Source organism: Danio aesculapii, chromosome 24, assembly GCF_903798145.1.
Source record: "Danio aesculapii chromosome 24, fDanAes4.1, whole genome shotgun sequence".
In the NCBI taxonomy this organism is placed as follows: Eukaryota; Metazoa; Chordata; class Actinopteri; order Cypriniformes; family Danionidae; genus Danio; species Danio aesculapii.
The window spans coordinates 11,422,346-11,447,345 of record NC_079458.1 but is presented as its reverse complement, the minus strand read 5'-3'; the positions used below and the strand labels follow the sequence as shown (position 1 = coordinate 11,447,345).

Sequence of the window (25,000 nt, the reverse complement as noted above, 5' to 3'; positions counted from 1 at the left end):
TTTGAATTAGGCCTGTCACAGTTATTATTTAACTGTTTATTTGTGGTTATTTGGTGCTACCATGACTGTTTCATTCAATTGTGATTGACCTTCCAGTAAGCCCCTCCCCTCCATCGCAGATAATCCAATGTCAATTGAGTATAAGTTGAATTCAGACATCTTTAACACTGAAAAATCAGTTGTTTGATGATGTTTATGCTGCAGAAATGCTTAAACAATATACTGTATCTGCGGTAATTGTAACACTGACATCTTAAGAAGCTGAATATAGTGTACAAATATACAGAAGCAGGTGAATGAGTCCCAGGATTCATTTAAAAGCCCTGAAATGAATGCATGTTTAGAGAAAAAACAATTCAATTATAATTTCCAGATCATTGATTGGAGATTTTTGTCTTGGGTCGAACACAAAAGTAGAAATTTATCAGAATATTCAGGCTGCTCCACCGCCGCTGCCACCCCCCATTCAAGTTAAGTGAAATGTATACACCGATAGAATGCATCCTTCTATAAATTTCTCCATCTGTCTTAAGATCAATGAAGTCTTTTGGTGTGAATGGTGCTTAGCTGTAGTATCGAGTGCAGAACATGTAGGGAACAGGTAGTGTCTTCTGTTTCTAGATCTAAAGATTCTGTGGTAAAGGGAGAGTAAACATCTGTCAGACATCATTAGTGTTTGCTTTAGCCTAGTTCCAGCGCACAGCTGGTTCTCTTGTACATTTTCCACTTGAGGAGAGAGGGTCAATATCAAGCTACAAACCAAGATTTAGACTCAGAATTGTGTCTTTACTTACTGTGTTTTGCTTCTACTCTGTCTTTTAAGACAAATTCCTTTTTTTAAACATTGAGCTGTTTTTTTTATTTAAAGTGGTGGTCCAGAGTGTTTTAAGGCTTGGTTGTGTTTATAAGATGCAAAGAAATGTGTTCTCATGCTTCATTTTTACACGGTAATACCCAACAGTCAACTTTATCAAATTAAATGAGTGTAGTTTACTCAAAATTAAAAGTTAAGTCTACTCATTTGAAAAGAGTTTTAAACTCAGTGTTGAAGGTAATGAGTTAATTAAATACCTCATTACTTCAACTTAAATTATGTAAGTTCACAGTACTCATATAGATTAGTTTTTTCAAACTCAAATGGTTTGTTGCAATCGGTTTCCTTAAGCGGTCTGAGTTGCCTTAACTTATTAGTACTCAGTTGGTTTGAGTTCTCTTCATTTATTGGGTTTTACTGTGCTCCGTTTGCTTCATTTACTCAAATGAAGTAAGTTCACAGTACTCCTTAGGATTAGTTTTGAACTTAAATGGTTTGTTGCAATCGGTTTCCTCAAATGTTTTGAGTTACTTTAACTTTTTGGATTTAACAGTGTAGCAAATCAAGTTTTGTTTTTTACTTTAATTATATACAGCTACTCAGTTAATATGAAACAACTACCATATTTCCTAGTTTCTCCGAAGGCCCGCCCTCAAGAGGCTCTGGTTGGTCAGCTAACCGAAGGCCATGCCCCTTGGCTACGCGGGGTGTATGCGCATAACCTGAAGAGTTTATGATGTGTTAGGATGTATTTTTTTTGTTGCCCCCAAACTTCATTTGTTGTAGGCTTTGCTAAGCTGACTCTGCATTGAACTTTGAGCATCTTACTGTCAAAGATGTTGTTTATGTTCACACAGCTACATTACACATCAACTAAAGTTTAAAATATGATATCCTACTGAACCACCCCTGTAATATAAATTATATACTAGTACTTACATTTATATTGTAATTAATTTTTATTAATTTTAATTTTTTGGTCTTTTGTTTAATTTTATTTAATTTTCTCTTATTTTATAAGAGAGTACTTTTGTATCTGTTTTGTATTTGTATTTAGTACTTTTTCATTTTAGATTGTCCTTTTAAAGTTGGTCTTATTTAAATAAATGTTATCTTTTTTATAGTTTTTAAATTCTTTTTTATGCATTTTTTTATTTGGTCTAATTTTTTTATGTAAATAATTTCTATTATATTTTAAAACAGAATTTACAGTGCTCAGCATAAGTACACCTTTCACAGATCTCTCTTTTAAATGATTACTTTTTTATAGAATGCTTTTAGTCATGGGCGAGTATAAGATTCTGACAGTATGATAACCATGGACAAAAAATATCACGTTTTCATGGTATTGTGGTACTGCTTTAAAATATATTCTTTTTAAATGTCTGGGTAAAAAACAAAAACTTTTCCCCCTTTGAACACAATATATTTTATTTTTAGAAACATTTTAAATATTTTGGAGCAGTAAACATGTCAGGCTGAATAATGAAAATGAATCATTGACTAAAACACGGATTTGTTTACATGTTAAATGGCATCTTTGGAGATTTTTTTCTGCTGGAGATATTTTGTCTTAAAAAAAGCGTCAAAATGGTATACTTTAAAAACCGTTATCGTCCCATGTCTAGATGCTTTACAATTTGTGCATATATACTATATTAGTCAGTACCAAAGACAAATCTGGAACTAATCTAATAAAAACAGTCCAAAATATAGTACACCCAAAGTAATATGTTGGATATATAATATATATATTTGTTCTATTTCATTAATTTAATTATATTGTACTTTTTGTAATTTAATACCTAAAGTAATTTATGTAATTCTCAAAAGGTTTTCAAAGCTTCTTGTCTGCTTTTGCATGGAATATCACCACCATAATTAATTACATTTATCTATTATGCAAATGATCTTAAGTATACTTTTCTAACATCGCTGTTTAATCTCTCCTAATAACTGTTTGTTTTTGACCGCCTCTGCTTGTTTTGAACACTGAAGTTGTTCTGTGCAGAGTACGGTTCTTAACTAATTAATAAAGTACAGACTTTTCTGTGTCCTGTCCTTCCATCGGTCAGCAGATGCTAATTGTGTTTGAATATTACTAATCTTTCAGACAACCTCTAACAAGCTGTGTTTCTATCGCAAAGCCTTAGAGTAAGTCCTGATTATGAACATGGAGGACAAATGGGGTAGTATGAAATAGGCCGGTCACAATTATTAATTAACCGTTTATTTGAGGTTATTTGATATAACTTTGGTTGTTTCAGACAATTGACCAATTGCAAATGACCTATCATTAAGCTTCTTCCCTCAGTTGCAGATAAGCCAAGGGATCTTTAGGGATCTTTAGGTTTAAGTGCAATAGGAAAACAGTGGAAGATTCGTGTTTTATTTTATTTTTTCCATGTTTACGCTACATAAATAGTAAAACGAAGAAAATGAATGTATCCGGTGATGCATTGATTTCAGGTATCTTGAGAGGCTGTTTATACAAGAATACAAAACTCAGCAAGCATCTTGATGTCAAAGCGACTAGTTGATTTTAGTAGTCCTTTAGGAGCAAAGATATAAAAAAAGAAAGATAGACATTTAGAAATTTCACCTTAAACAGTGCATAACATAATTAAAAGATTCAAGGAATCTGGAGAAATTCCATGCCTAGATGCTTTAAAATAATATATGTGTGCATATATGCTACTGTATATTAGTCAGTACCAAAGACAAAACTGGAACTAATCTAACAAAAAAAACAACAGCAACTTAAGATAAACCCATACAGTATAGTACACCTCAAGTAATATGTTGGAGAAAAATGTTAAATAAAATTTTAATAACATCATTAAAAGATTCAAGGAATCTTGAGGAATCTCAGTGCATAAAGGACAAGGGCACAAACCTAAGCTGAACAACCTCAAGAATCATCATTCATCTATAAGCCGTATCACCACATGGGCTCAGGACTACTTTGCCAAATCTTTTAGTACTACAATACAATTACATCCACAAATGCCACGGAAAACTGTACTGTGCCAAAAGGAAGCCCTATGTTAACAGTGTCCAGAAGCGCTGTCAACTTCTCTGATTGCTGAGGCATCTGGAATTGATATTCTACACACAAGTCTAGGAAGAGTATACAGGTACATGACTGGCCTGCCTGCAGTTCCGACCTGTTTCCAATAGAGAACGTGTCGCTCATTTTGAAGTGCTATTGCCCACCTCAAGATTGTTTGTAGGAAGAATGGGAAAAAATTACATCTGAAACACTTCACCATTTGATGTTTCCAGTCCCTAAACGTCTTTTTAAGTGTTGTGAAAAGGAATGGCAACATTACAAAGTGGTAAATGCTTTACTGTTACAACTTTTTTAATTTGTTGCATAAACCAAAATTGGAATATGTGTTTTTTTTTTAAAAACAACAACAACAACAATAAAACTCATGAGGAACACATTAAATATTGTTAGTTGTATTGTCTGCCATGAAATACATGTCAAAGTAAATTTAGAAATTACTACTTTTTAATTAATTTTTTTAAAAATGTTTTCCATACTCTCTCAACTTTTTCTGATTTGGGGTGGTAACATTGGTGTCAAAACACTTAAAAATAATTACAGGACAATCCTCGAATTAATTTTTGATGTGTTTTTTTTTTTTTTTTTACATCTATTTGTTGTCATTTTGACATCTAGGTAGTTTGCGTGCATTGTCATTTTTGGGGGTCAAAATTGTATCAATGTGTAAATGTCAAATGGGTGGTTTGACATAAAACCGATTTGCAATTTTTTATATGTTTTATAATGTCGTTTTGCCCATTGTGAAGTGCATAATTATACCCCAAAACAGACTATTAATTGTCAAAGCCCTAAAACAGTCAAGTAATCACCATAATCTATTATTTAGACATAATTATTTCTCAAACAATCAATAGCCATGCAAATACTAGCCCTTGTTGGAAATTTGGAACTTAGTTGTTTTTGCACCATTGCTGCTCAAGGCTTCTTACAGTCTCTGAATCCTGTCATGATTTCTATTCTGACCGTTGACCTTGCTATTAGCTCCTGGATTTTACCTACAGGCCTGGTTCCAATGAACGAATCAGTTTTCCTTCTGCACTCTATGTAAAAATGAAGATGTTATCCCTTAACACACAATAAAACTAGAAGAAGTGGATTTTTTTTGCATTGTTTTGGCCTGTATCTCACACTGTGCTTTAACTACATTTTATTAGGTGTGAAATTAAAATATTAATACGCTGATGTCTGGCTGTAGGAAGAGCGGGACGTTTGAGTCAAGCGCCGCAGGAAAGAGGCGGGTTACCGAACGTCTGTGGGCCCTTTTAACATCTCATACCTCTCTATGAAATAGACTTTCATCTAGCCCACTGTGAAAATATTAAAAGACGGAGCTTCCTGTGTTGTCACGTTGCCTGCGGGACGCTAATTGAGGTTGGCCACCGATGTTGTTGGGAGAGGTTAAAAAAGAAAGAAAAATATCTCAAAGTGGCTTGAAAAAAGGGAATGTTGCTTTGTGGCACCTTCAGAACAATTAAGCCGGGAAGCATTTAGAGAAATGACATCATTAATTGAGTCTAACAACAAAAAGAATAGAAGTGCTTAGCAAAGGCACATTTATATGCTAAACCAGCACTATTTGAAATTATTTTAATGTTAATGGTGTATAGATGTACATTAGTGTAAGGGACTATTTGTAAACTCTTAACTGATTAAAGGATGATATACTGTATACAGTATTTTTATTTATTTATTTTTTAATTAAAGGGATAGTTCACCCAAAAAGGAAAATTCTGTTTCAAACCATTATGAGTTTCTATCCATTGTTGAGGGCAAAAGAAGATATTTGGAAGAAAGCTGAAAACCAGTAACCGTTGACTTACATACTTATTTTTCTTACTTTAAAAGTCAATCGTTAAAGGTTGTGGGAATATAAATGTATATTATCTATCTATATATATATATATATATATATATATATATATATATATATATATATATATATATATATATATATATATATATATATAAAACAGGTGTGACAGACCTTAAAATGTCTTGGTTTCTTGAGCCCTGACTGTCTCCAAAGTAATGCAAATTCTCAGTTTCACAGCATTGCTGTGTCTATTGTTTTCTCTTTTCGGTCAACTGGTCAGACGGGACTGGTCTCCAGAACATCATTTGGCACACTGTTTTCTGCCTTTGTCTTCGGGTGAAACTTTCAGGTCGAAGAAACCCCTTTTATGTGGTCAGTAGCTGGGCAGGTTTCTAATATGTTGTCATCCACTCTGCAGACTTTCATGCTGTTGAGATCAGGCCTGAAAAGGCAGTTTACCCTGCCGACAACAACTCTTCATTTGCATGCTTTGTTTTAGAATGTATAAAAAAATTGTGCTTGCTGTACAGTTGAGAGTTTTTTCTTTCGATGACGCCACAGCCACGCTGAGCTCTTCTTATTAAAGGATTCTGCTTTAAGGACAACCGAAAGTTCTCCCTGTTTTTTCAGGCTGCTCTTAGAATTTCACAACAGTTTGGTGCCGAGAGCCAGACTAGAGAAATTCACAACAAGGTTATCTAACAGAAAAAAAAAAAGTTTGCAATCTTTTGAGAGTGAGGAAATTTAAATTTTTGGGTGAATTATCCTTTTAATAGTTTTATTCTGCATGGATGCATTAAAATGATCAAACGACATGTCAAAAAGACAGTTTTTACAATTGTACGCTAGTAAATGACAGTATTTACAATCAATAAGTTATGTTACAAAAAAAATTAAACATTCATTCATTCATTCCTTTTCCTTCGGCTTAGTCACTTATTTATCAGGGGTCGCCAAAGCGGAATGAACCACAGACTATTCCAGTATATGTTTTACGCAGCGGATGGCTTTCCAGCTGCAACCCAATACTAGGAAACACCCATACACTGACATTCACACACACATACTCACACTATACGGCCAATTTAGTTAATCCAATTGACCTATACTGCATGTCTTTGGACTGTGGGGGAAACCGGAGCACCCGGAGGAAACCCATGCGAACATGGGGAGAACATGCAAACTCCACACAGAAATGCCAACTTGCCCAGCTGGGACTCAAACCAGAGACCTTCATGCTGTGAGGCGAACGTGCCAACCACTGAGCCACCCATATCATATTCAATTTATCTTATTATTTAGTCGTCGTTCAGCAACGTGGTGCATTAATAACATACAATTCAACCGTTCACTACACATGCTTTACAAAAGCTTCAGCCAAACCAAACGCAAAGCCTGTGTTTTCTTGCAGGCATCTGAATGAATGTTATAACGAGATGGGAAATGATTAGGGATTGGTATATGGCCGTGAGCGTGTCATGCAGGAGCACTTGGTCTCTGGCTCTGAGTGGGTCAGTCCTGATTGTAATGGAGAGGTGTGAGGCTGTGTGTTTGTTGTCAGGACGAGAGGAGGGGTCGATAATGCTGGAGAGGGGCCACAGTGAGACACTCAGGTTTGATTAAAGGGAAGTGGCCTCAGGTAGACCCCAGCCACCCTGCGCTATACAGGGAAGAGGAAACAGAAATATTGTCACATTTGCATTATTGTCTTTTTTCCTTATGTGGCATGACCAGTGTCTTTTGTTTTGAGTTGTTGAGTGGAAATTCCTCTATATAAAAGAAAAAATCCTGTTTGTGGTTGCTATGCTGTTTCTAGGGTGCTGTGGGTAGTATCAGCATTGCTGTATGGGGAATAAAATGGTCGAATAGGATTTTAATGTGCTGATATGTGGTTGTCACTGGTGGAAGGAATGCAAAAAAATTGTACTCAAGTAAAAGTAACATTAGTTACTAAAAACTAGCGCATGTAGAGTAAAATATCTGTTCTAAATATACTCAAAGTGTGAGTAAAATTGTGCAAATTAAATGTGCTGTATGTACGTTTTTGACTCTCCTAAAGCACAAAAATACCATATGTTTGCAGATATTTAGGAAACTGCCAAGTAAATATTCTTGTTTATCTGAAAAACAATGCTGAAGTCATTTATTTGGATTTGAAAGTGTGTTTTCCGTGCCGGAACGTTGTCTTTGATTTGGTTCTTTTAACATGCTCAATGCCAGTTTAGCCAATTATATTTCAGCACCCTGGGTTGCCTTGATGAAAAACCACGTATTTCATTCATTCAGTCAGAAAGGCTCTTAAAGCATGCACTCGTGACTGAAATGCCACCTCTGATGGACAGTAGCAGACTCCGAAATGAGACGCAGATTCAGAGTTCCAAATGAGGTTATTAATTAGCAAATTATATAAATATTACGAACATAGACATTAGGTGAACAGGTTACATTGTAACCACATGTCTTAACAACACGCTACCTGGCGAGATTTGCAGTGATAAGCAATTTGGCTGTTTGCACCAGACGAAACTGAAGTTCTGAAGTTCAAATTCAAACCGTTTATTTTATTTTCAAGATCTGAGGTGAACTACCTGCTTATGCTTTCAGTATATGGCAATGAATGTCATGTAAAATGGCATTCAAACATTGTTAGCATTTAACAGTCTCACCTGAGGTGATCATTGTCAGTTTATCCTGTTGTTCAGCTGGAAGAAATAGAAACCATTTCTAATATATATATTCGAGGAGATTGTTAGAACAAAACTCCTTTTAATATGAAGAATATTCATTGTATTACGTGCCGTTGCTTTTATTTAGAAAATGATTTAAATCAGCCTTTAGGCTCGATTGTCAGATTCGCTCCTGTTGGTCCTCAATCTGGCAACCTGCGATTGCATTTGTTTTAATCCAGGAATGCAATACCTAGTTCAACCACTGGGTGTCAAACTTAAATACTGCACCTCTAAAAATGTTACTTACATCAGTGCCATCTTTTTTTAACGGTGTTTTAAAGTGTAAGTTAAAATGTTTGCAATTCATGGACTTAAGGAAACATCATAATGTAGGCATTAAATGAACAGGACATTATTATTAATTCCATAATAAGTATTTGGAGTCAGAATTTAACCTGGACTAGCTGCAGGTACTGTATATGGTTTTTAATGTGTTGCTATGTGTTTGCCTGGGTGCTACGTATAGTTTTAGGGTTCCTACAGTCGTGGTATACAATATGTTGGACAAAATGTTAAGTAAGCCCATACTCATAATGAGTTATGACTGTTTATATTTACAAATAATCAAACATAACAATTATATACATTTATCCATAAAGACACAACAAAACCTTTACTGTGGGCAGCACGGTGGTGCAGTGGGTAGTGCTGTTCGCTCACAGCAAGAAAGGCGCTGCTTTGAACCCCGGGTGGGTCAGTTGGCATTTCTGTGTGGAGTTTTTCTGTGTGTTCTCCCCCTTTCTGCGTAGGTATCCTACGGATGCTCCGGTGTCCCCCACAAGTTCAAAGACATGTGGTATAAGTGTATTGTGTAAGCTAAATTGTCCATAGTGTATGTACTGTATGTTTTGGTTCTCCAGGTTGGGGGTTGAGTGTTGGGTTAACGACCCGATTGTAAAAATTAGATGTTACGAAACACCAACATTGAGTACAACTTCAATATAAACGGCCTTGGAAGTAAGCATGTATTATGATGACATTTATATTAGTCTTATTAACACATATTAATCGGTCATGATTGTATTTATAAAGATGTAGTCTTCAATGTTACGATGTGTAGTAAATTACTACTTTGTTTCTGTGTAGTTTTTAGAGTATTTTTAAGCTATTCGTTGATAGCATGTGATTCAAATCACCCATTCTAATTATCAGCATTAATAATAGTGATTTCATAATCCCCAAAAAAACATATTTTTAACATTTTCTAAATTGCTTTCAACGTTGTTACAGTTCGAATAAAACAAATCTGAATGTTTATAATGTGTTTCCATGTAGTTTTAAGCATATGTTTTTAGCTATGTGGTTGCTAGCATGTTGTTCAAATCACCCATTCTGATTATCAACAATAATAATAGCTCCTCCATCTTCTTATTTGAACTCCCTAAATGCTTTCAATATTGTTAGAATATGAAGAAAAAAATCTGAACGCTTTATAATGCGTTTCTGGGAAGTTTTTAGAGTAAGTTTTTAGCTATGTGGTTGCTAGCATGTTGTTCAAATTACTCATTCTGATTATCAGCAATAATAGCAATTCCATCTTCTTATTTTAACATTTTAACATCCCTAAAGTGCTTTCAACATTGTTACAGTGCAAATAAAAAATCTGAATGTTTTATAATGTGTATTTGTGTAGTTTGGGTATGTCATTAGCTTTGTGGTTGCTAACATGTACAACTGACTAATTCTGATCATCAGCAGTAATAATAGCGATTCCATCTTCTTATTTTAACATTTTAACATTCTCTAAAGTGCTTTCCCAATGTCATATACACAACTGAGCCGGAAGCCGGCATTGTCTGAATGGTTGCACGTGTGCTTTTGTAGAACTGCATGTTTTTTTTTTTAAAGCGATTTCAGTTTGAAGGTCAGCTGTCTGCATCTCTCCGGTGTGAAACGATGCTGCGGCACGCTACTTTAGGAATGACAAGCATCTGCTAACACACTCTTGATTCTTTAAAGACAGCCCGTTGGCATGCTTTTTGATTCATCCTCACAACTCCCTTAATTGTTCAGCTGTGAAACTTAAAGCGCGCTATTTTCCCAGAGCGATGGAAACGTCCTTGCCGAGAATCACATTTGTTCAAGTACAAGAATGTGAGTGGGAGTGCTGAGACTCTTTCACTCTCTCTCTTACACACACAAGCAAAAGATGTAGTGTATTGCAAGTTATGCATAACATAAAAAAAACGCCTTAACATGCTTTGACTATGTGTCTCTCTCTCTCTCTCTCTCTCTCTCTCTATCTTTTCAGAGTATCCTGGCCTTGAACCCTCGGGTCCAGACTCACGCTGCACTCCTCTCTACTAGAACGAAGAAAATGGAGAAAAAACTATGGAAAAGAAACGCAGAGAAAGGTTGTGAGGTGCGTCTCCTTTGTCACCCTCAGCCCTCATCTTTTCACCTGCCACGTCAATAGGGCGCTCACTGACCAATCAGCCAGAGAAAAGAGGAACTTAGTGTTGTTTCCAGATTTAGATAGGCTGTTTGCTGGCACTGGACCCATCTGTTTAGCTTTCTACAGAAGCCGCTTTTTAACCTTTCGTTTGGCCTTGTTGAGGAACCGGCAGCTGCGTTCAGCACCGCGAGCGCAAAAACTCAAGTTGAATTTACCAAAACGCATGATCTTCAACTGAGAAACTTAGAAAGCCGTTATATTGTAAAAACGCGTCCATTTTAAATGCATTTAGATTTAGCTTATGTTTTGATTGATTTTTATCAGGACAATCAATGATCATACCAATTTTGGTGTCTGTGTAATAATAAACTTACCAATGTGATTTTAATATAGGCGACACAGTGGCTCAGTGGTTAGCACTGTCACCTCACAGCAACAATGTTGCTGGTTCGAGCCCCGGCTGCGTCAGTTAGCATTTCTGTGTGTATTTTGCATGCTCTCTCTGTGTTTGTGTGTTTTTTTTGATTGGGAGCTCCAGTTTCCCACACAGTCCAAAGACATACTTTGTAGGTGAATTGGATAAGTTGGCTGTAGTGTATGTGTGTGAATGAGTGTGTATGGATGTTTCCCAGTACTGGGTTGCAGCTGGAAGGGCATCTTCTGTGTAAAATATTTGCTGGATAAGTTGGCGGTTCATTCCGCTGTGGTGACCCTTGATGAATAAAGGGACTAAGCCGAAGTAAAATAAATGAATGATTTAAATATATATATATATATAAATATATATATATATATATATATATATATATATATATATATATATATATATATATATATATATATATATATATATATATATATATATATACAATATCATACTAAATTCACTTTAAGGGATTCAAATACACTGTTTTGAAAACATAATGTCAAAATATAGACCAAATCATGTCTAAACGTACTAAAATAAATAAGAGAAACTTATTCTCTAAATAGTAGTTCTAAATTGCTTAATGTAATGTTTTTTTTATTATTCAATAAAATTATACAAAAATTATATATATATATATATATTTATATATATATATATATAAAAGCAGTGGAAGTATATATACTTACATGTATTATATGTTTCCTTGTTTACTGCGTCTCCCCACAATAAATCTGATCTGCCTGTTTACATGATAGTCGCATTGTCACATATCCGATTTATATCTACTTAATTTCCACATATGATGGAGGCCTAAAACCGATCTCTGCATATCCGAATGCATGCTTTTTTTCGTGTTTACATGGTCATAGAACAGATCCGATCTGTGTCACATATGAGCAAAAAATCGGAATTGGGTTACATTTAACTGGCAGTGTAAATGGGGACTATGATTCTGCACCCTCAAAGTACCAATAGCCATTACATTGCATTTTATGAATCACAGAGGACTACAAATGATAAAATAAACAAAGGATTAAATAAACAGCAAATGTTCATTTTTATAATAACTGTCCCTTTAATTATGAGCACTCAATAATGCACAGGACCCAATGTCTGCGGTCAAGTGTAGAGTATTTTGTTAATCTTTAATCTATATGCATGCATCTAATAATAGAAACGCTAAAATTAACACAAGAATTAACTATGCACACAAGCTCTATTGACTACGAGGGAGAAGGTATTTCATCATAACTCAAGAATGTGGTGGTGAGCTACACTCACTAACACACACATGCACACTCACACACGCATGCTCAGACAGTCGCTCAAACGTAATTATCTTACGATTCCAGGCACATGCCATCAAAGTCTAACGAATATCTCCCCAGACCAGCGTGCGACGGGAAGGGTTTGTGTTTTTTGGCAGGTGGCCGCTATGCCTCGTCTGTCCTTTTAAAGGCAACTGAGCCTCCTGCTTGTTTGATGTGGAGACACAACAAGATGGAGGTGTTTTGTAGGAGAGATTATCTACTCCCCGCTGACAGCACTGTTGCTAAGTACAGCTGCCTAATTCATCATTCTAATCAATGGGGATGGATCGCAGGCCTGATTTAATTCATAAAGGCTTTGCGCTATAGGTTGAACATATGGCATGTGATTTTTACTGTTCCATGAGGAAACATGTTTATATTTTGCTGTGCTATTTTGCCTTGCGTGAATATATGTGGTACATTTTTTAAAAATACATCTTTCAGTATTGACATATACAACATGCCAGGGGAGGAATTTTACCATTTTTGTTTTTTGTGTGTGTCTAATAGGCATCTAATAGACATCTAAACATAGACTTTTAGGCTAAAACAAGGCTAAATTTAGGCTGTCTCATAATCTGTAATTCTAATAATCTGTAAGATTTTCACTCACAGCCTGAATTTAGTCTTGTTTTAGAAAAGACATCTATATTTAGACGTCTATTAGATGTATTTTAAATATAATATAGCTTGGTGGTCTTAGATTTGTCACATAAATGTGTGTGCAAATCATCAGTTTAATTCAATTTAAAGGAATAGTTGACCCATAATTTACTCACCCTTCCATTCTTCCACACCCTTTCATGCTGCATAATGGTGTTGGATAGTAGATTTTATTTTAAAGACTGTAAAACACATATAAATCCATTGTCAAACTCAGAACCATAGAGAGAGGGATGTTTGATCGTTATGGGATTTATTTAGACTCAAATAGTTGCAGGAAGTGGTTCGTGTTTAATTCAAATAATGTTAGATAGCGCTAAAACATACACTATCATATTTTTTAGGCTGCGTACCTTTTTAAAAGTGCAAAACCAATCGTCTTTAGCTGTAACTCATATGTAAGTGCTAAGTTTCGGGAACTATTGAGAAGCTCCAGTGTTGGGGGTAATACATTACAAGTAACGCAAGTTACATAATAATATTACTTTTAACAAGTAAAGTATTGTATTAATAAAAAAATTAAGTAATAATATTTGAGTTACTTTTTAAAAAATGTAATGTGAGTTACTTTTTAGTTTAATTAATCCTCTTTTAAAAAATAAATTGCTGAATTAAAATTAACGCTGAATCCCACACTCAATCAGAGAATTTTCTCTTTGCAGAATCAAGCAGAAACCAAGATGGCAGAGCCTTACATTTCTGTGCTGGAAGTATTCTCATTACTCTGCACGTATGGAACGAAGTAAAAGCCATTGAAAAAAGGGTTCCATTGGAGTCAATGGAGTTGTTTTACCGTTATCTCTCTCTTTAGCTCTGGTCAAACTAACCCATATGCCGTTAGGGGATTAACGCTTGTCTTATGAAGCAGATTGTTATGTTTTTGTAACAAAGGTGTTTGTACTTTTTTTTTTTTTTTATTATTATTTTTCCAATCACTGACTTCCTATGGCAGCTGAATGCATGTTATGCATGACCAGCAACAATCAGAAGTTGGTGATTGGAGTTTATCATTTAAAAATGGGAAATATTTTTGTTAAAAAAACCCCACATGGATCTGAATGAAATGAAACAATAAAATCCCAGCCTTATCTCGCAAAGAAACATAACTATTTTATGTATTGTTAGAAAAGTAGATAATTTTTAAGAATTTATATGATTTAATTTGTATGCCAATGCCAAAAAATGCTAAACCAATCATGATTGGGGGATAAACAAATCATGCTGAAATGGCCTAATTAAATAGTAAACATTCAAATTCATACAAATTAGCCACTAAATCAAAGTTATGAATTTGCCATGCGATTGTGTTTGAGATTGAAATAAGGTCTAATACAATTTATGGATGAGTAAATTATAAAAACAGATTGTATCACAAACATCAGAATTTGGAAGTTTAAGAGGTCTTGATTAAAGGAGAAAAAATGTGAAACAAGGACTTGAGTGCTGTACATGTTAAAATTACTTTGATTTATTTTTTTTAATTCTCAGTTTCTTTGGATTTATGAATAATAGTGTATTTTTTAGTATTTTTTTATTATTATTCTGCAATCTAGTGATGACAATTCTACATATTAAAAATAAAAATGTTGTCATTTATATTCATTTTTAAAGTTAAGAAATCTTATTTTCTTTCTTAATCATTTTGCTTATACAGTTGAAGTCATAATCATTAAACCCTCTGAATTATTATTATTTTTTGTTTATTTTTTTCCCCAATTTCTGTTAAATGGAATAATATTTTACTAGATATTTTTCAAGGCACTTCTATACAGCTTATAGTGACATTTAAAGGCTTAACTAGGTTAATTAGGTTAACTAGGCAGGTTAGGGTAATTAGTCTACAGAACAAACTATTGTTATACAATAACTTGCCTATCAAAAAAAATATAGCTTAAAGGGGCTAATAATTTTGACCTCAAAATGGTTTATAAAAAATTAAAAACTGCTTTTATTCTAGCCTAAATAAAACAAAGATTTTCTCCAGTAGAAAAAAGATTATCAGACATACTGTGAAAATTTCCTTGCTCTGTTAAACATAATTAGGGAAATATAAAAAAAAAAAAATTCAAAGGTGAGCTAATAATTCTGACTTACACTGTACATGTCTCCTTATATTTTTAAAGAAAGAATCAAAGAAGAAAAAGAAAAACAACATCAATTTGGCAGCTAATTTTTATTTTTTTTATTCACTTTCTATTTGTTTGACTGAGGAGCAGATACTCTCCTGTGAGACAAAATGAAACATCAAGCTCTCTATATTGTTCTTCATGTACTGTATACATCACAAGGCGCTGCAAGTCAACATTAATGCTTCAGCATGCTTTTCGTCCTCCTGTTTTCTCATGCTATGCATTTCTCACTGCCAATTCCCCAATAAATGGCAGAACGCTGAGTCTATGAAGCTGCTCGTGATCTTCCCTATATGGATCATCCGCCACAGATTTATTCTCTCCGTAAAAGAAAAAGCAATGAATGTTTTAGTGATCCTTAAAATAACTTTTGTAGGGCTCCCAGAAAACGGCATCATAATAGTTCTGCGGAAATGATGCCAAAGGGGCTGTAAACTCAGTTTTTACAGGGAATCCATGAGTGCTGGCTGTCTATACTTTTCAAATGAAAATGCGGTGGCATGTAGTCAGCTGTTATCTCAGTCCGTCAGGTCTCAGGTGCCTGCACATTTTCTCCCCTTTACCTCAGGGCACACAATGTCGGCCAGGAGATTTCACTACACTTCTCCTGCAGGCGATGTCTCGTACGGGACCTTACTTCAAGCTGATGCTATTAGCTGACCGGAGCCTTCCCAATATTTGTCTTTCTGCTTCAATAGCACAGGTTGAGGCGGGAGATAATCTACCAAACACAAAACAAGGCCCTTTTTTGCTGCAGCTAGAAGAGATAGAAGTGGAAACACTCTTGAAGTGCCCTTGTTTTTTTGCAGATAACACCACTGTTTACTGATGGTTTTCTTTAAATAATCTGTCTGTACGGTCTAATCCAATTTAATGAGTCTCCAGATTGCATTATGATCCCCAGGTCTTGTGAAGGGCAGGTAATTCTGCCAGAAGATGAAGTTTTTTCATCAGTTTTAGCAAAGCCAAGTAGGGGCGGTGGGATGTAAGATACAAAAGAGTAGCTTTTAGGGTTAAAGTGTTGGAGTGTATTGGTACACAGAGGTTTGTTTTGGCGTCACAATTCGATATGGGTATAGTACAAGGAATAATAGCAAGAAATCCCCAGTGCTTGCTTTTTCAATTGTAGTGGTCCCCAAACTTTTTATCACCGCGGACCAGTCAACGCTTGACAATTTTACTAGGGGCGGGTGGTGTATAGTACGTAGATTGCTAGGCAACCATCAACCGTTTTCTTAGAGGATGACAAGCTGACAAAACATTGCTGCAACTCTGATACAAGTTTTATCTATTGAGAAATTTAAAAAGCCTTGCACTGCTTGTAAAAATTAGTCCACTGAAATGTGTATATTGCATACAAAATATGAAGCTGATTGGTCAGTTCTTGTCACGTGACTTTCGGTGCGCTCACGGCACTCTAAAGATGTTTTCAACTGGTTGTGCCTGAAAGGTATGAGCGCGTCACTCCCAATATGCGTGCAAAAGCCACATACCTCCATTCAAAATAGCAAATTTGCGCTCGGAAAAGATGTGATATGTGAACGGCCGCTGGCATTTACTATCTCCAGCAGTTGATCTTCTTGCACAGACAGGCTGGATTTACCTGATTTGTTGACAAATGGATTGCGGATCCATTCCTTGTCAGTTCGTGGGTCCTTCACTGGGCCTTTGCCCCTTTTCAAAAATACTTTCCTAAGACGTCTGTTTCTTACTTTATTTTGCTAGCTTGTGTGTTACATTTTGGCACTGCAATGAGAGAATAGTCATTTTTCCAAATAAAAGATTGTTCAGACTAATAAGATAATAAACCAACTAATTGATCCACAGACCGGTACCGGGGGTTAAGGACCACTGAGCTACAGAACTAAACAGCTACTTGTGGTGTACAAGTAAGTACAAAAAAGTAAAAAATAAACAGAATAATGAAAAATAAAACTTTATAATTATAATTAGTTTTAAACTGCCAAGGTTGAGTTAAACCCTCTCCAAAAAAAAAGAAAAGCAGTAATTGTGGATAGATTCAGTAAACTTTACAGCTGAAACACATATTAATAAGATTAGTTAATGTTTACATTTGTTGATCTTTGTTTTTTGTTTTGGTTGATGGTTTTCACCACTCATCATTGGACAAATGGATAGTCCAAAAAAGAAAAATCGGTCCTAATTTACTCACCCTTTACTTGTTTCTAACCTTTATGAGTTTCTTGCTTCTGCTGAACACAAAAGAAGACATTTTGGAGTATGCTGAATACCTCTAACTACAGACTTTTATAACATTGGTTCTTCCTATGGAAGTCAATGGTAAGAGGTTTTTAGTTTTCTTTAAAATATCTTTGTTTTTAACCAAAGAAAGAAACTCTTAAACAGGGTTCATACACATTTTTACTACTAAAATTCCAGGACTTTTCCAGGACTTCATATCATAAAACACGCAACAATCTATTTAGTTTCAGTTTATTTTCATATATATGTAAAATTTATTTAGTTAATGGTTATACATCACTAATAATGTGAGAGCATGTTTATGGCCAAGGACAGAAATCAAGTAAAGACAACTAATCTATATTCAAGTATACAGATATTTGTTACAGACTAATTTCCATGACTTTTCCAAAACTTTGTGGGTTTTTCTGTTTTTCCAAAACTTTTCCAGGCCTGGAAAATGGCACGTCAAATTTCCATGACTTTTCCAGGTTTTCCATGAGCGTATGAACCTTGTTAAAATTTAAAATCACTTGAAAGAGAGTAAACAGTGAGTAAATTTTCTTTTTCGGGTGAACTATCCCTTTACGTTGTTATTATGGGGTGCTTTTGGCAAGAATTAAAAATGAAAGTAAGAAAGTTTTCTTTTTCTGAGGTCCCTTTCAGTGCTGCTTGCAGCTTTAAATGTATTTGTTGTTTTGTATATATCTATCAAGCTAAATTGGCCATAGTGTATGTGTGTGAATGTAAGAGTGAATGGGTGTTTCTTGGTGAAAAAGAAAATGAATGAATAAATGAATGACTATATATCTATCTATCAGTAAAGTGTTTTATCAGCCATAGCATGAAAATTATTATAGTTTTGTCTTTATAAATTTCCTACAGCACAGGATAAATAGATCACCCTGTAACTTCACAGAAACGCTGTATGACCCCATGTGTCTGATGACCTTCTTCCTAGCGTTCAGCTCAGTTCTCTGTTCTGTCATTGGCTGGGCCTTTATAGTTGCTACTGCTTCTAGTTTATTAAGCATCAGCACTAATTGCTTTAATGAGACATGATGAAAGGGAAAGAGGGGGCGAAAAAAAGCTTAATTTGAATCCTTTCTGGAATTCGTTAAATAATTCAAATTGGCTTTCATAATTCCCGTTCCGCGCCGGGTCACCGCTAAGGTCCAAAGATGGAGTGTAAACTGAATATCTTAAATAGATTTTCCTTTATAGCACAATCATCTTGCGTCTTCCTTGAATCCAGTCTCGACCTCACAATCATTAGATGAATAAATTACTGACAAATTACCACAATTTGGGCTGGAACAGTTTTTTTTTTCTTTCTAAGTGATATTAGGGTTCTTTGAAGCTTTTAAAAGAGGTAATTATGTTTTAACTTAAAACCATCCAATAAAATACACTGAGGAAATCTGATGTCTGATTTAGATCTATACCCATCTGTCTGTCTGTCTGTCTGTCTGTCTGTCTGTCTGTCTGTCTGTCTGTCTGTCTGTTTGTCTGTCTGTCTGTATATCTGTCTGTCTGTCTGTCTTTTTCATTGTTCTGATTTTTCAGTTCAGATGTCTGGTCTAATTTATCCTTATTTTATTATTTTTTGGGGGTGTTACATTTGACAGTTAAATATCTGGCACTCAAAGTCTTATCACTAATAATTCATGTATATACAGTTGAAGTCAGAATTATTAGCCCCCCTTTGTTTTTTTTTCTTTTCTTCTTTTTTAAATATTTCCCAAATTATGTTTAACGGAGCAAGGAAATGTTCACAGTATGTCTGATAATATTTTTTCTTCTGGAGAAAGTCTTATTTGGTTTATTTTGGCTAGAATAAAAGCTAAAAGTTTTTAATTTTTTTAAAACCATTTTAGGGACAATATTATTAGCCCCTTTAAGCTATTTTTTTTTTGGATAGTCTACAGAACAAACCATCATTAAAAAATAACTCGTCTAGTTACACTAACCTGCCTAGATAACCTAATTAACTTAGTTAAGTCTTTAAATGTCACTTTAAGCTGTATAGAAGTGTATATATGTTTATGAATATGTGTGTGTGTGTATATATATATTAGTAAAAGTCAGAATTATTAGCACCCTGAATTATTCACCCCCATTTATTTTTTCCCCAGTTTCTGTTTAACGGAGCGAAGATTTTTTTTCAACACGTAACTCATTTCTTAAAACTGATTTATCTTATCTTTGCCATGATGACAGTAAATAATATTTTACTAGATATTTTTCAAGGCACTTTTTATACAGCTTAAAGTGACATTTAAAGACTCCCTGCGTTCGCGTGGGTTTCCTCCGGGTGGGTTTCCTCCAACATGCGGTACCGGTGGAAGGCTAAATTGTCTATAGTGTGTGAGTAAGTGTGTATGGATGTTTCACAGAGATGGATTGCGGCTGCGTAAAACATGTGCTGGATAAGTTGGCAGTTTGGATTAATAAAGGGACTAAGCCGAAAGGAAAATTAATGAATATATATACATTCAATGAAAATATACATATTCATGAGGACCCTAAATGTTGACTTTATCCATTATATATAAATTTCAGATCCTCATGACTGTGTATTAAACTTTGAATAAAGCCTAAGAAACCCAAATTGTGTAAAAAATGGACAGACTCAGGTTAAATTTGGTCCTAAAAATTCAATAAAAAAATTAACCCAACAATTTGTTTAGTTTGAATTGCACCCAGAATTGGGTTGAAATAACCCAGTATTTTTTAGAGTGTATGTTCTGAATTGTGGTTAGCAGTTACTGTGCTAGCACACAGCTTTACACTATTAAATGTTAGCCAGCAGGCGTTGATAGGTACTGGCCTGGTCAATGTATTACTTTAGCACAGGCTTTAGACTTAAGCAGTGAATTAAAGTGTGTGCAAGCACTCATCTCTAATTACCTGGCACAATTACACGCCACAGATCAACACCGCTATCGATTGCATGCCGTCTGAGCCGATACCGGTCCCTACCTCGCTGTGCAAGGATGTGAGTTTTTTTGGTTGAGGAAAAAGGTGAAGTGATCAATGCGCTTTATCTGCTGGAACATGCATGCATCACCTCCTCTAATGCCACCCGTCCCATAATGCCACACTTTCCCCTGCTTTTTACTCACAGGATTTAGTCTCCACTACATGGATTAGAGCACCGCCTAATCCATTCAGGCGAAGGGGAGGAGATTACAATGTTGGGGTTTGATGTTAATAGAAACCCTTAATAAGTCCTTTTCTGCGCTTTACATGCTTCTTAATGTATAAAGGGAAACACAAAGGGCTTTTTATGCCCGCTCAGCTGGCTGTGTATCTGAGTGTGTGTGTGGACTGGAATCATCTGAATGGGTTTCAGCTCAAAACGGGCTGCTCTCTGTCATGCTTTTTCATTAATGAGATTTCCATATACAGCTGGTCGTCTTGTCAGTGTCTTTAGGGCCTTTCCTTGTTTCTGTCTGAGGGGAGAGAAGTCGCAGTCATTATTAAAGCTTCTTTCTTTTTCTTTTCTTTTTTTGGTCGAGTGCCATTATTGATAGGGATCCCTTAAAAATCATATCACAGACTAGATGAGGAGCGTGTCATATCGCTATATGTAATGAGTCGTATTAATCACACTTATGCTAAAGAAACGTTTTTAAATCTCTTGAGGACCGTTAAGCTGCTCGTCGCATGGATTTCTGAGCTCTATTTATACATTTCATATATTTAGACAGGCGGATGAAATGCCAGTTGTTAAACACCATGACATGGAGCATCGTTAGATCTTTTCTGAATGCAGTCTTTAAGAAATCTATGAAAAGAGGGAAATGTGCTGGATTTTTTTATGTTGTTTTGTGTTTTGAGATTGCAATACAAAAATAAGCAGATAATAATTATTTAGTTGAGAATTACTAGTACACTTTCATAATTTTTTAAATGAAAGTTTTTTATTATTATTATTATTATTAAAGTGTTTTGAAAATGTAATTGATGAAAAATCGAAAGTCTAAAATGACAGCATTTATTTGACAGTTGTTTTGCTAAATCTTCAACATAGGCTTATTCTGAAAACGTAGCACTATATACATTTCTGGAGATCGCGAATTATGTAGCCAGAAGTACGTCTTTAAAATGAACGCTGCGGGGCGATTTGACGCCATTTCTTTCCACGCCTACCAACTGACCACTTACCTCTGTATGGACTGCTTTCCTGCTGTTACCAGTTTGTCCAGCTAGCTCACCATGTATGTCGGTTGACTTGAAAGAGGAGTTGACCACGACAACAGGGTTTGAGATGGCAAAGAACGGTTCCAGAAAGCGTAAGACAAAAACAGAAGTCAATAAATAAAATAACAAGGTGAGACTGTGGTAAAATCTGAAAACGTGGTAAAAATCAGGCGATGGCTTCACTTTTTCTGGATTGCTTTTTAAAACTGTCGGTTGGGTTTAGGGAAGTGGGTGGGTGAGTCAATCGGTGCTTTTGAAAACACTATTGGTTGGGTTTTGGGAAGGAGGAGGGTGGGTGGGCTATCAGGCAGTCAGTCAGTGGCCTGTGGTGGATTTACGCGAGAAAAGCAGGCGCAAATGGCACTCGCGAAAGAAATTAAAGATCTCGATAAGCATACACAGTGGCCTCTGGTGGATTCGCGAAAACAAAAATGGCAAAAAACGTAGATCCTGGAGCATATTTGGTGCTCTCCAGAAATGTACATAGCGGTACGTTTTCAGAATAAGTTTGGGTTGAACATTTTAGATGTATTTACCGCCACTTGTTATTCATTTAATGCTTTTATAAAATTATTAAAATGAATAAAAAATACAATGCTTTTTAAACCGTATACCATCAGTTATTTATGTTGTTTTTGTATATATACTATCTATTAAAAGTACATTTATTTAAATTTTCTCTTTTATTGAGGCAACATAAATAGTCCAATAGTAAATTTCATTTAATTTAATTTAATTTAATTTCATTTCATTTCATTTCATTTCATTTCATTTCATTTCATTTCATTTTATTTTATTTTATTTTATTTTATTTTATTTTATTTTATTTTATTTTTTATTAATTTATTAATTTGTTTGTTTGTTTGTTTGGTTATTATTATTATTATTATTTTATTATTATTTTAATTATTATTATTTTTATTTTATTTTAATTTAATAGTCGTAAAACTTTGTTATATTTGGCAAAATGGCATATTGATCACAGTTATTTATTTATTTTTTCTGCAGTAATAGTAGAACAATACACACACATACAAGAAACATATACCTGTACATTACAGCACTAAATGGAATAAAATATATACAGATTGTACCTTACAACATCTTTTGGCAGTGTCCGTTTCCAGTTTAGATGCTTAGATTACTTTCCCTTACACAAACCTCTTATACAATCCAACAAAGACTATAGATTGTCAAAGTCTACCTTGTTCATGTTTAAAATGACTTGCTTGATCCACTGTTGAAGATTCATCTTTTATCCATATAACAAGTACTTATTTAGTGATGAATAATACTTAAAAAATGTTTATATTTCAGGCAACTTGACCTGATAAAGTGATTATGCGCTGTCCTTCTTTGTCACACGGCAAATTATAAAGAATGAATCTTTCACAATAATGCAGTGCTCGGTTTATTTTTCCTTCTCTTTTTCAGGCAGAACTTGCACCACCCCTTTAAATTGATTGTCATATTTGAATATCTGCTTTCTTTGTCTCTCGTCAATGTCAAGGGAGCTGAAGTTTGATTTTTGCAGTGTAAATCGCATATGTGTGTGTGCGAGAGCAGTTATTGAGTTATTCAAATCACAGACTTTGGCTCGCAGAGAAAGCGCTGCAAGAATGCGGTGCCCACGCACATTATTTCCCAAATATCTCTCCTTCCCGATGCAATATTTCCTTGTCACCCACAAGCTCAGACAGTGCAATAATTATCAATTTCCATATCATTGTGTTTTTATTGTTTGAGCAACATAAATGCCACTCAGTTAGACGAGAGCTGCGCGAAAGATGAGGGAGGGAAATGTAATTAAAAAAAATTCTCTGACTTGCACTTTGTCTGTAATCATGTAAATTGAATGTCAGTCAGAATGGGCGAGAGCGCTCTGTTATTAGATTTCAAACTCGTCGTGCCCGCTGCGTGCCTTTCCAAACACTGGGTTTGCTGTCGTTGCTACTGTATGAAACCCAAGCAGGGCAATGCTGAGCACTGTTGTCATAGAAGAAATACTGTTTACGTCTGTGTTAAGTGATGTATTAGTTAAGGCTCCTATGAAGTTTGTTCTGTGAATAGCAAGATTTCCTTCCTAAGGTGAAGCGTAAATAAATAAATGCTAATTTGGTTAATTAATTAAGTTGTCATCATTAAACATCTGACAGTGGTATTGGTAACTTAGTTATGAACAGTAATTAAGCTTTTTCGTTAGAGCGCCCACCTCCTATGCTGAAATCAAAGGTTCGAGCCCTGCTCAGAGTGGTCCGTGTCAGACCAGATGGATTAGATTGGATGACCCGTGACCCGGATGTTTTGGGGCGGGGGGATGAATGTAACTTAAGCCAGCTGGTTAATGTTGTGTGCCTGCCTTCTATTCTGGAATCGCTGGTTTGAGCCCTACTTGGAGCAGTTGGTGTCGGACTAGAGGGGTTAGATTGGTGCCGTGACCCAGATAGGAGTGAGACTTTATTGTGTGAGTGTAGCGAAGACCAGCAGGTTAGGATTTAACCTCCTCATTAGAGTGCCTAACTCTCATGTGGGAAACACCTGTTCGAGGCCTACTCTGATCAGGTGGTGTCGGACCAGAGGGGTTGGTTAGATGCAGTGACCCAGAAGGGAGTGAGGTTTAGGGGATGAGTGTAATGGAGGCCTGCTGGTTAGCCCTGCTCATCGTGGTTGGGATGGACAGGAAGGGTTAGATTGGTGCTGTGACCCCTAAGGCTGGGTGTAGTTTAGGGGGGTGAGTGTAACTGAGGCTAGCTAGTTAATGTTGTGTGCCTGCGGATGTTGTGTGTCAGAATCACCAGTTTGAGCCCCTCTCGGAGCAGTTGGGTGCGGGCCAGAGGGTTTGATTCGTGTGGTCACCCAGATGGTAGAGAGACGTAAGGGGGTGAGTGTAACAGGCCAGCAGGTTAGGATTTAACCCCTTTATTAGAGTGCCTGCCTCCCATGCTGGAAACACCAGTTTACACCCTCTTCGGATCGGATAGTGTTGGACCAGAGGGGTTTAGATTGGTCCTGTGACTAGATGGGAGTGAGGTCTAGATGGATTAGTGAAATAGAGGCCAGTTGGTTTGGCCTTTAGCCTCTTTATTAGAGCACCTGTCAGCCATGCGTGAATCACCTCTTCGAGTCCTACTTAGATCAGTTGGTGTCAGACCAGAGGGGTTGGGTAGTTGCCGTGACCCAGATGGAAGAGAGACTTAAGAGGGTGAGTGTAACGGAGGCCAGCAGGTTAGGATTTA

General features: G+C 35.7%; 1 protein-coding gene across 1 annotated transcript in view; it reads left to right on the top strand.

Moving 5' to 3' along the window:
* dpyda.1 (dihydropyrimidine dehydrogenase a, tandem duplicate 1) overlaps window positions 1-25,000 on the top strand; it is a 394,532-nt gene that overhangs the window by 35,622 nt on the left and 333,910 nt on the right. The window contains exon 2 of the mRNA XM_056450967.1: window positions 10,681-10,791. Within this exon, the coding sequence (XP_056306942.1) occupies window positions 10,681-10,791 (111 nt within the window). The remainder of the gene's footprint in view (window positions 1-10,680; window positions 10,792-25,000) is intronic.